The sequence below is a fragment of the Procambarus clarkii genome, chromosome 1 (assembly GCF_040958095.1).
Source record: "Procambarus clarkii isolate CNS0578487 chromosome 1, FALCON_Pclarkii_2.0, whole genome shotgun sequence".
NCBI classification, from domain to species: domain Eukaryota; kingdom Metazoa; phylum Arthropoda; class Malacostraca; order Decapoda; family Cambaridae; genus Procambarus; species Procambarus clarkii.
This window is the reverse complement of record NC_091150.1, coordinates 58,000,912-58,013,210: the sequence shown is the minus strand read 5'-3', so window position 1 is coordinate 58,013,210 and position 12,299 is coordinate 58,000,912. Positions and strand designations below refer to the sequence as shown.

The following is a 12,299-nucleotide window of genomic DNA, read 5'->3' as shown; positions in this document are numbered from 1 at the left end:
CGCCCAAACGCTTGCTCTCCACCCTGGACCTATGAGGCGTGTGATGCTAGGTCATGTGCTACTTATTTGAAAGGCCCAAGGAGCAGGATGGGAAAAATTATATCCCCTCACGCACACCGATCAAACGGTCAGCGCGCTCAAATGCCCGCCCACTATGTGGTGCTATGTGGTGGTGGTGGTATGTGGTGGTGTGAGGGCTCAGGAGAACCACATGGACTGGACGGTTTAGCTTCATGCTGGTTGGCGTTCAATCCCCGACCATCCAAGTGGTTGGGCACTATTCATTTCCCCGTCCCATCCTAAATCCTTATCTTGACCCCTTCCAAGTGCTAAATAGTCGCAATGGCTTGGCACTTGCTCCTGATAGTTCCCTCATATTTTTCACCTGCCTGTTCATTTGCTTATCTGTCTGTCTGTTTTCTCATCTGACTGTTAATCAACCCATGTATATGCCCAATTGTTCTCTTGTCAGTCAAATTTATAATCTATTCACTTCCACAGCTGACTGTTGATGTGAGCATCAGTCTACAAGTATTACAAGTATCTCTCTCTTATTCCATTTCTCAATTACCTCGTGATACTTTCATGTATTCCATCTGTTCATTTTCAGTTTTCTGTCTATTTCTTAACCTGTTTCCTAATTTCTTTCTGTCTATTTACCCCTCTACCTTGTAGAAAATATAATTTCTAGTTATCTAGGGAAGTAAGTAACTATAAAAAAAAGAATGCCTCAAGCTGAAGAAACTTTGTAGCACTGTCTGTCGTTGAATATTCAAAAGGCGCTAATGTCGTTTAAGATGCCAATATGAAAACAAAAGGACATAAGGTGAGCGGTATCAAAGGTATTGGGTTCACGAAGAATTTTTTTGAGGGGCAATTGATCTTGAGAAACATTAAGAAAGCAAGATATAAGTTCCTCCTGAGAAGTGAGGCAAGTCTGCAAGACCGTAAGAGGGACAATGCAGTTCGGACAATAAGGAGCAGGTGTTTGTGTAAAGATGGCGTACATGACGCGTGTGTGAGATACACAACCCCGCCAGTTTGCTCCGTCTATTATGGTAGTAGGAGGAAGGCCAAGGGGACATGTCACCTTTAAGAGTGCGTAGTTTATTACTCGTAATACCACACCAACGACCTTGCTAACGGTTGTCGATTACGGAAACAATGAGCTAGGTAGAAATACGAATAAGGAATCCCTTTTCGGGAATAGGACAGGTGTGAATGACGTCACGTAATGTTATGGCAAAGGCAGTGTTGTCTTCAAGAAGGCTGGAAGGCGAGTCTTGAGAGCTGGAGCTGTACGTCCTGCCTCAATTGTATCTTGAAGGTGATTGATGAGAAGTCGTCTAGCTCAGGACTATGTCCTCTAGTTGATAAGTATGAAATTAATTAATTAGTTATTTCGCTAGTTTGTTGACTTCAGTAAAGTTTATAAGTAAAGTGCCAGTAGCCCATGCTTTATTCTTATTGGTATTTAATACGCATGCATCAATCGATTATTCTATTTAGTTGGAAAGTTTAATAATCTATTATTAAGAAGCATTTGAATAGCTTCATCTCTCTCATATTTATTTGCAATTTCCGAAATGTCTAAACAATATGATATTTTCGAACTAATCATGAATGAAAAAAATCAGTAATATTATGTATTTACCTTGTGGAAGGTGTGCCAATAACTCTTGTATTATCTTAATGCAATCCTTTTCTTATTAATGAATCCAATGGTCACGATGTGAGATATTGTATATCTGTCACGGTTACGGTATAGCTGGTTGTTATGTTAGCAACGTTTTGTCGCTTTGTGCCAACACTGGTTACACCAACTCCGGAAGACACATTCACACTTTATTGCAAAAGGTGTGTATTGTTAGTTCTTAAATGGTGGCAGCTTTTCATTTGCCTGTTTATTTAATCAGCTACGTCATTTAATTTTTTAAGGAAATCAAGTCAAGTTCAAGTTAAAGTACGTTTATTAAGACAATAAAATACATCTCAAAGGGAAAGAGTAGCTTAGGCTATTTCTATCCTACAAAATCAAGTCATATTTCAACAGTACATTTGTCCTCACTTTTCCCAACATTGTAAATGCGGTTTATAGTGTCTTCTTATCTTTTTACAGATTATAAATGCAACAGAGACTCTAACCACATGTACAACCAACCACCTCACAAGTTTCGGCGCCAGCATGTTCGTGATGCCTAACACAGTGGATTTCAACTATGTCTTCGCTCACATGGGATTTACGGACAACTTGACCATTTACCTCACGCTCATCATCTGTCTCTCCATCTTTGTTATCTTACTTATTTGGGCTCGAATCTATGACAAAAAGGATCTTGAGAAGGTGAGGTTGATAGTAGTATTGATAGTTGATGTTTGAGTGTAAAGTCATATTTTTAGAGTTCATAGACGAATAAAGTTGAAAAAGAAATATTAGTGTGAAAGAAACAATTTTTTTTATTTTAGTAACAATACATATATATTGAACACTTCAAAAATCAAATCAAGCAATTTAGCAAACTGCCAATGAGTTTGAGTTGGTAAGTCTGTTAACCTCTTAGTTTGTGAGACTGGAAGATTGCTAGCCTGTTAGTTTGTGAGACTGGAAGATTGCTAGCCTGTTAGTTTGTGAGACTGGAAGATTGCTAGCCTGTTAGTTTGTGAGACTGGAAGATTGCTAGCCTGTTAGTTTGTGAGACTGGAAGATTGCTAGCCTGTTAGTTTGTGAGACTGGAAGATTGCTAGCCTGTTAGTATACGAGTCTGTTATTTGTATGATTTGAGTGTAATTCCATTAGTCTGTTATGACTTACACAAAGAAATCACACTAACACGACATATTATTGAGAAAATCAACTGGAGGTCTGAGTTGAATCGAACCCGTGATCAAGGGACTCCCAGCCGCTCATGCTATCACTGGACCTCCCTGACTTGTGAAAGGGTAAACAACTGAGATTCTACTAAAACCACAAGAGTCTGGAGGCTTCTGCTGAAGTCTGTCCAAGGTCTTTGTATAACCCCCCAAGCTCTCAGATGTGGGCAACCTGTTCCTCCACTGTATGCTCCATCTTCAGATACACGTAACCCCAGTTGATTTTCCCTGTCAAATTCCTGGGTTTACAAATAGTTTATTTATATAACAAGACCTTGCCACCTTAATATACATGTTTTTTGCTTTAATTTGGCTCGAAGGATCAAAATTTTGGGGAAATTAAAAAAACATTACCCAGTACTCTTGGAGCAACTAATGAATTTTCAGCTTGTGCTGGTGAGAATGTAAGGCTCATGACCAGAAATGTCACCTGATTGTCCTCACAAACTAAAGGTTCTTATTAAATGATTGTACATTAGTATTTAAATAAATCAGCAATCATTTTGATCGCAAGTTTTTTTTCAATAATAAAGGAAAAAGAAAAAAATACAAATCATATTTGTCATTAAATTAACCACCTCTGCTATTTTCCCGGTATTAAATAGAGTCAACATGATTATTCTGATCAATCCCTTGTTTCACCCAAATAATCTTTGTAGTTTTTGGAAGATATGGGGTTGACTTGCTTGTGTCAATTTGGTTGTAATAATAGACCATGTGGAGTGACTTTTAGGGCCTCAAATAGCAGTTTGATAATTATATGAATATGTAAAATAATACTGCTTAATGATGAGAGCAGCTAAGTATCTTGAGTTCCCATTAGCTGTTAAGGAAGGGACCATATGATTTGATTTAGGAGAGCAGCTTGCCTCCTAAGCTAGTTCACAGCATTTAGGTAATGGCCACCATCAACAACATATTGATTCTCTTACCCAACAAATTTGAATGAGCACACTGTCAAGTTTAATTGGAAGACCATTTGTGAAGTCACTGAAGGCCTGAATCAGTTGACAATACTTCCACAATCGTTTAAAATTGCTATTGAAAAAACAGAATGTCTTCTAGTTACTGATTGACTAGTTTGCAACACCACACTATGATAGCATAGTGACTGAAGAAACAAGTTACCACAAGCCTGTGTATGAGACATGACTTGACGTTCCTGCTGCCTGTAGTGAGAACACTGTTGCACCGACCTTGAATGTTATGCATACTCCTTAGGTCAGCCAGCTGCCACAAAAGCGCCGCCTCACTGGCACTGCCTCATAGCGCTTGTGCTCGTTTGTGTTCCCTACGAGCCCCAAGTTGCAAATGATGATGATGAATGTCTCAAGTTGTTTGCATTTTGATATCAGTGAAAATTTTACACTGCTTTAGAGCCTACTTTCTTCTCTGTTTATAGATCTCTTGCGTGGCCGTCACGTATGTCGCCCAGTTGTGCTTCGCTTTTTCACCCGAACACCTGTTCGGGTGAACTTGTGAGTCCGGAGAGTGCATGAGTGTATATACAGTATGTGGTGTGCACCGTGAATGGAAACCTTCCTAAGTGTGTCACTTTTTCAGGAAGTGACCATGCGGGGAATTAAGTGAACATATGTCACCTATCAGAGTAGTCGTATATTTCAATGATTCACTTAAATATATCCTGTAAACGTTCCTGAGTACGATGAGGATTCCTCATGTCCCCAAATTGCTTTATTGATAATCTGGGACGGCACAGAGAAGTGTCAAACCACAATGTTAAACTTAGGGGACGTTTTTTGTGAATAGTCGAGTTCTTCGTGAAATGGCATCTCTCAGTTGGATCGAAATGCCTCTCTGTCTGACTTGTTTACCTTTTCATTGACACTTTAAGGAAGTATATAAATTAACTGTTTACTGAGACCGCGAGACTTTACTTAAATAATTTATTTGAATAATTCACTGTTCTCTGCTTCTAAAATATTAAGCCTATCAAAATTGTTAATTATTTGAAGCAGAACCCACAGCCATTGAAATTCTTATTCAAGGTTGATTTTGCACAGCAAGTCCTAAAATTCTCAATTAAATGATAAGGTTCTATGCACCTGGTGCACGACTTCTTCCAAATAGAATTGGGTGCTCACAGGTGTAAGGCTGCATGTCCAACACTGTCACTTGCTCTGGCAGACTTGCTTTACGGTGACAACTACTGTGAGTAGTCCAACATAGTGTATAAGGATTTGCAACTGACAGTATGAATACTTGTTGATATTTCTCACAGGTGCTATCGGAATAAAAAATAAATATTGGATACAGGATGTGCGACTATTTTTATAGTATTAGAAGGAATTATTGTTTCTTTAATGTCTTAAATAAATTACTTTAGATTTGGTATAGAAGAGCTGTAAGATTGTTACTATGTTGTGTTTACGAAGGTTATAGCAAATCTTTTTACGTTGGTTCTGGATTGCATCGGAAATGATCGCTTTATTATCATATTCTTTCCTTACAGAGATGAATAAATGATTATATGCAACAGACGTTTAACTATCTGTATAACTTTATTTAGCTTGGAGCGGCGCCTCTGCCCGACAATAAGGTGGAGGACAAGTACTTGTACGAGATCGCAGTCTTCACGGGAAACATCAAGGGCGCCCAGACGGACTCCGTCGTGCAGTTCATTCTGTCGGGAGAACATGATGAGACAGACGTGCGGACCATTGGGGATGACAGACGCAAGATCCTGCGCAAGGGCGACGTTGATATCTTCGTCATGACCGTCCCGAGGTGGGAGAATGTGTCTTGTAACTGCTTACAGCCTGAACAAGTTGCCAGGATGGTAGACAGCCCGTTTTCCTTCATAACCCACTTTCTTACGCTATTAGTAAACTTTATCTTTCACCCGCACTTCTCCTTTTCATTAAAACATGCATATTTACATAATTCATACACATTCTTGTATTCAACACCATCGCCCATAATGTTCATTCTTTTTTGTGTATCTATACTCTTGAATATTCTATTGCATTTTTTTACACCAAATTTATGCATGTAACTCAAAAATTAACACAAAAATTTAAAATTATTATAAATATTCTGTATCAGTGACCGGGATCCAGAGGAGCAGGAAACATTGGTGAGGGGCTTAATGCCAAAGTTAAACAAGTGTACACCACAACATATGTTAATGCCAGTGTTAAACAGGTGTATACCACAACATATGTTATTGCCAGTGTTAAACAGGTGTATACCACAACATATGTTAATGCCAGTGTTAAACAGGTGTATGCCACAACATATGTTAATGCCAGTGTTAAACAGGTGTATACCACAACATATGTTAATGCCAGTGTTAAACAGGTGTATGCCACAACATATGTTAATGCCAGTGTTAAACAGGTGTATGCCACAACATATGTTAATGCCAGTGTTAAACAGGTGTATACCACAACATATGTTAATGCCAGTGTTAAACAGGTGTATGCCACAACATATGTTAATGCCAGTGTTAAACAGGTGTATACCACAACATATGTTATTGCCAGTGTTAAACAGGTGTATACCACAACATATGTTAATGCCAGTGTTAAACAGGTGTATGCCACAACATATGTTAATGCCAGTGTTAAACAGGTGTATGCCACAACATATGTTAATGCCAGTGTTAAACAGGTGTATGCTACAACATATGTTAATGCCAGTGTTAAACAGGTGTATACCACAACATATGTTAATGCCAGTGTTAAACAGGTGTATGCCACAACATATGTTAATGCCAGTGTTAAACAGGTGTATGCCACAACATATGTTAATGCCAGTGTTAAACAGGTGTATACCACAACATATGTTAATGCCAGTGTTAAACAGGTGTATACCACAACATATGTTAATGCCAGTGTTAAACAGGTGTATACCACAACATATGTTAATGCCAGTGTTAAACAGGTGTATGCCACAACATATGTTAATGCCAGTGTTAAACAGGTGTATACCACAACATATGTTAATGCCAGTGTTAAACAGGTGTATACCACAACATATGTTAATGCCAGTGTTAAACAGGTGTATACCACAACATATCTTACATCCTGCAAACTTTGCAATTGATTACTATTATTTAAAGCTTATTGTGGAAAAGATCAAGCTCTTAAATTTAAGTTGAACAAAGGTTTTAAGCTGGTTGAACTCTTATAAATATAATTATACATTATATATAATAACTTTGTTTACAAAATGAAAAGTACATTATTTATTTATACAAGAAAAAATTAGTACGAGCTACTTAAGTGATACATATACATTGATGTACGTGCTACTCAAGAGGTACATATACCGTGAGGTTCGTGCTACTCAAGGGGTACATATACCGTGAGGTACGAGCTCCTCAAGAGGTACATATACCGTGATGTACGTGCTACTCAAGAGGTACATATAACATGAGGTACGAGCTGCTCAAGAGGTACATATAACATGAGGTACGAGCTCCTCAAGAGGTACATATACCGTGATGTACGTGCTACTCAAGAGGTACATATACCGGAAAATGTACTGTACTGTTTCTCGGTGAACTTGCAATAAGAAGTTATTAAGTCTTGGAGTATCTTCAAGACTAAAGTATACTGGCTGGTTGGTCAATAAGCTGCTGAAGTGGCTTTAATAACCCTCCTTCAGTTGATAAGTATTAAATCCAACACCAAAAACCAAGACATCTATTGTTATTATATATCTTTATCTTGCCCCTGTTAGACCAACCCTCCATCAGCACCACACTGAGATTCCACCAATAGTCCTAACACATAGTTTAATTAATTTTTGTATAGTTTTTATTGACAGCAACATAAAAATAAAAATACAGAATTTAAAATATTATTTTCTGGCTTATGAAACGCACCACACAGACCACTTGGAGCCCTGCAGTTGCTGAGAGTGTGGCACGACAACAGTGGCAAGGGTGTCAACGCCTCCTGGTTCCTCAACTGCATTATCATCACAGACGTCCAGACGGAGACGAAATACCACTTTATCGCTGACCAGTGGTTTGCTGTGGAGAGTTATGATGGCCAGGTGAGCACTTACCATTTTTTTTTTAACTTTATCCTGACTGAGACTGAATGATTAAAGACGTTCATTATTTGCCTCATTAGCGATAAGTGAGTCTGTGTTCACCCAACTAGTTACTGAACAAACCCAATGGTGCTTGACCCAGCTGGCCCGACGCGGACGCTGTATTTGGATGACGCGGTGGCTGAGATAATCATGTTTCTCAGGACCACAGGGAAACATATACACTATAATCCTTAGCTTCCCTCTGTAAGGCTTCATATTTATATATTGCGGACTGACACTTGTCAGTCCAGATTCTGTATTAATTCCTTCGTATAATATAAATAGGAGGAAGGCTGTTTCAATCGTTCCTTTTCTCAATAAGTCATCTTTGGATATACACAAAAAATATTGGGTATAAAAATACAATCTTTAGCTGGGGACACAAACAGTATTTCTCACAATTTAAATAGTGTTTACTAGTAACTAAAAAGTATTGGAGCAAATCGTTAAGGGAAGAGTAAAGTGTATTAGCAGAAAAATGGGTATAATAATAATAATTTAATTCACTGTGTCGGGGGACAGGAAGCCAGAGTGTATTCATACACGTATGGCTTTTATCGAGGTTGATACTTATGGGACTAAATAACAAGTAATTGAAAATGGGATTAATACAATAATTAGAAAACAGATTGATTAAGGGAAGTTGTAGACGGCCGGCTGATGACGTCATTGAACATCAAGGATGACTAAAACCGTGCGTCACCGAGGTAACTAAAATTATGGATGACAGATCGAGGGTGTTTAATCTACATGGGAAGAATAATGAACGTCACAACAGAGCCCTTTAATCTCTCTTGGAAAAATATTGTACGTCAGACGGATGTAGTCAAAGCTGGTGATGGTAAAAGTGTGCACGGCTGCAGGTGTTGTGATAAGCCAAAAAGCTACGATTTTGCACACTTCCCACTACTTCCGTCTACTCCCAGTACACGTGCCCTGTCCGTCTACTCCCAGCACACGTGTCCTGATCCTCTACTCCCAACACACGTGTCCTGTCCCTCTACTCCCAACACACGTGTCCTGTCCGTCTCCTCCCAACACACGTGTCCTGTCCCTCTACTCCCAACACACGTGTCCTGTCCGTCTCCTCCCTACACACGTGTCCTGTCCGTCTCCTCCCGGCACACGTGTCCTGTCCGTCTCCTCCCAGCACACGTGTCCTGTCCCTCTCCTCCCAGCACACGTGTCCTGTGTCTCTCAACACACACACGCCTTCTACGGGCTCACCATAGTCCGTGATACTTGGAACTTTATGTTCCAGGTAGCGAATCTTTAACAACAACAACAACAACACGCCGTGCCCATCTCGAGTGCTAAACTCTAAGGACTTTGGGTACCACACATTATCCGCCAACTTTGTGTGGGAGGAATATGAGCTGCTCCACACCCTTCAGTGGATGCGGGGGTGGGGGCTAAACCCTGACTCCCAAGGGGCACTTCCCATAAAATCACATTTAATTCTACCAAGTTTAATGATGCTAACTTCAAGCGTTCAACCTCAGACCGTCATTCTCTTTTATAGACAGAGATATGTAATGTAGTGTTCCATTTGTCAAATAAAGTATGTATTCCTTATTTGTATTGAACGTAATTCAATAAAGGTAAGAAAGGAGTGATGGGCTCAACAGAGAACACAGAGTAATTAAATTAAGTTCACGTGATACTAAATTTTACATGGTGTAAAGGGAGAGATATTGTAAAAAAAAAGAGAGCTTCAGTTGGCCTCCTTGGATCAACAAGTAATTACTTACACGGAGAAAGGTATTATATATAATGCATTACCTGTGTCAAGTATATATGTGGTAAATCATATCTCACAATAAATATGTTAAAAAGAATTTGTTGAAAAGTTACCTACCCATAACAACACAACAGGACTGGGGCATTAAGTCACTATCATGAAACTCTTGCACTACCGTCAACTCACAACACCCAGAGACGAGCAGGAAAATAAATTAATTTCCCAGCAATAGAAGAGCAAACTGTTTTATGTAATCAAATAATTCAATACAGTATATTTTTTCTTTCGAAAATAAATTTTGCTTCCAATTTCTTTCCAGGTTGAACGTCTCCTTCCAGTGGCAGGAGAGGAGGAGAAGAAAAAGTTTAAGTTCCTGATGGAGACGAACGCTAACAGCAGACTTACTGACGAACACCTCTGGTTCTCAGTCTTCCTCCGACCCAAACGATCACGTTTTACAAGGTTCTGCTAAACCCACACTAAATATATATGTATATATATGTTGTACCTAGTAGCCAGAACGTCATACTCGGCCTGCTATGCAAGGCCCGATTTGCCTAATAAGCCAAGTTTTCCTGAATTTATATATTTTCTCTAATTTTTTTCTTATGAAATGATAAAGCTACCCATTTCATTATGTATGAGGTCAATTTTTTTTTTATTGTAGTTAAAATTAACGTAGATATATGACCGAACCTAACCAACCCTACCTAACCTAACCTAACCTATCTTTATAGGTTAGGTTAGGTTAGGTAGCCGAAAAAGTTAGGTTAGGTTAGGTAGGTTTGGTAGTCGAAAAACAATTAATTCATGAAAACTTGGCTTATAAGGCAAATCGGGCCTTGTATAGTAGGCTGAGAAGTGCGTTCTGGCTACTAGGTACGACATATATATATATATATATATATATAGAAATATATATATATATATATATATATAGAAATATATATATATATATATATATATATATATATATATATATATATATATATATATATATATATATATATATATATATATATATATGTCGTACCTAGTAGCCAGAACTCACTTCTCAGCCTACTATACAAGGCCCGATTTGCCTAATAAGCCAAGTTTTCATGAATTAATGTTTTTTCGTCTACCTAACCTACCTAACCTAACCTAACCTAGCTTTTTTTGGCTACCTAACCTAACCTTACCTATATATATAGGTTAGGTTAGGTTAGGTAGGGTTGGTTAGGTTCGGTCATATATCTACGTTAATTTTAACTCCAATAAAAATAAATTGACCTCATACATAGTGAAAAGGGAAGCTTTATCATTTCATAAGAAAAAAATTATAGTAAAAATATTAATTCAGGAAAACTTGGCTTATTAGGCAAATCGGGCCTTGAATAGTAGGCTGAGAAGTGAGTTCTGGCTACTAGGTACGACATATATATATATATATATATATATATATATAACTGAAAACTCACACCCCAGAAGTGACTCGAACCCATACTCCCACAACTGGTATGTACAGGGACGCCTTAATCCGCTTGACCATCATTTGATAAAATGCTATGCCCAAGATTACCATCCGAGTGCCGGCGGGGAAGTGGTTCATATAGCCTCGGCTATCACTTCCTTATGTCCGGTCGTGATGGTCAAGCGGATTAAGGCGTCCCTGTACATACCAGTTGTGGGAGTATGGGTTCGAGTCACTTCTGGGGTGTGAGTTTTCAGTTGTATATAGTCCTGGGGACCATTCAGGCTTGTTTGCATTTGTGTTCCTCACGTGTGCCCCAAAGAATGAGGTGATTTGATAAAATGCTATGCCCAAGATTACCATCCGAGTGCCGGCGGGGAAGTGGTTCATATAGCCTCGGCTATCACTTCCTTATGTCCGGTCGTGATGGTCAAGCGGATTAAGGCGTCCCTGTACATACCAGTTGTGGGAGTATGGGTTCGAGTCACTTCTGGGGTGTGAGTTTTCAGTTGTATATAGTCCTGGGGACCATTCAGGCTTGTTTGCATTTGTGTTCCTCACGTGTGCCCCAAAGAATGAGGTGATTTGATAAAATGCTATGCCCAAGATTACCATCCGAGTGCCGGCGGGGAAGTGGTTCATATAGCCTCGGCTATCACTTCCTTATGTCCGGTCGTGATGGTCAAGCGGATTAAGGCGTCCCTGTACATACCAGTTGTGGGAGTATGGGTTCGAGTCACTTCTGGGGTGTGAGTTTTCAGTTGTATATAGTCCTGGGGACCATTCAGGCTTGTTTGCATTTGTGTTCCTCACGTGTGCCCCAAAGAATGAGGTGATTTGATAAAATGCTATGCCCAAGATTACCATCCGAGTGCCGGCGGGGAAGTGGTTCATATAGCCTCGGCTATCACTTCCTTATGTCCGGTCGTGATGGTCAAGCGGATTAAGGCGTCCCTGTACATACCAGTTGTGGGAGTATGGGTTCGAGTCACTTCTGGGGTGTGAGTTTTCAGTTGTATATAGTCCTGGGGACCATTCAGGCTTGTTTGCATATATATATATATAAATATATATATATATATATGTCGTACCTAGTACCCAGAACTCACTTCTCAGCCTACTATGCAAGGCCCGATTTGCCTAATAAGCCAAGTTTTCATGAATTAA

General features: G+C 39.2%; 1 protein-coding gene across 1 annotated transcript in view; it reads left to right on the top strand.

The window, feature by feature from the left end:
- Positions 1-12,299, top strand: part of LOC123755373 (polycystin-1-like protein 2) — a 128,147-nt gene that overhangs the window by 32,812 nt on the left and 83,036 nt on the right. The window contains exons 5-8 of the mRNA XM_069322921.1: positions 2,120-2,344; positions 5,402-5,619; positions 7,731-7,896; positions 9,999-10,141. Coding sequence (XP_069179022.1) covers positions 2,120-2,344; positions 5,402-5,619; positions 7,731-7,896; positions 9,999-10,141 — 752 coding nt within the window. The remainder of the gene's footprint in view (positions 1-2,119; positions 2,345-5,401; positions 5,620-7,730; positions 7,897-9,998; positions 10,142-12,299) is intronic.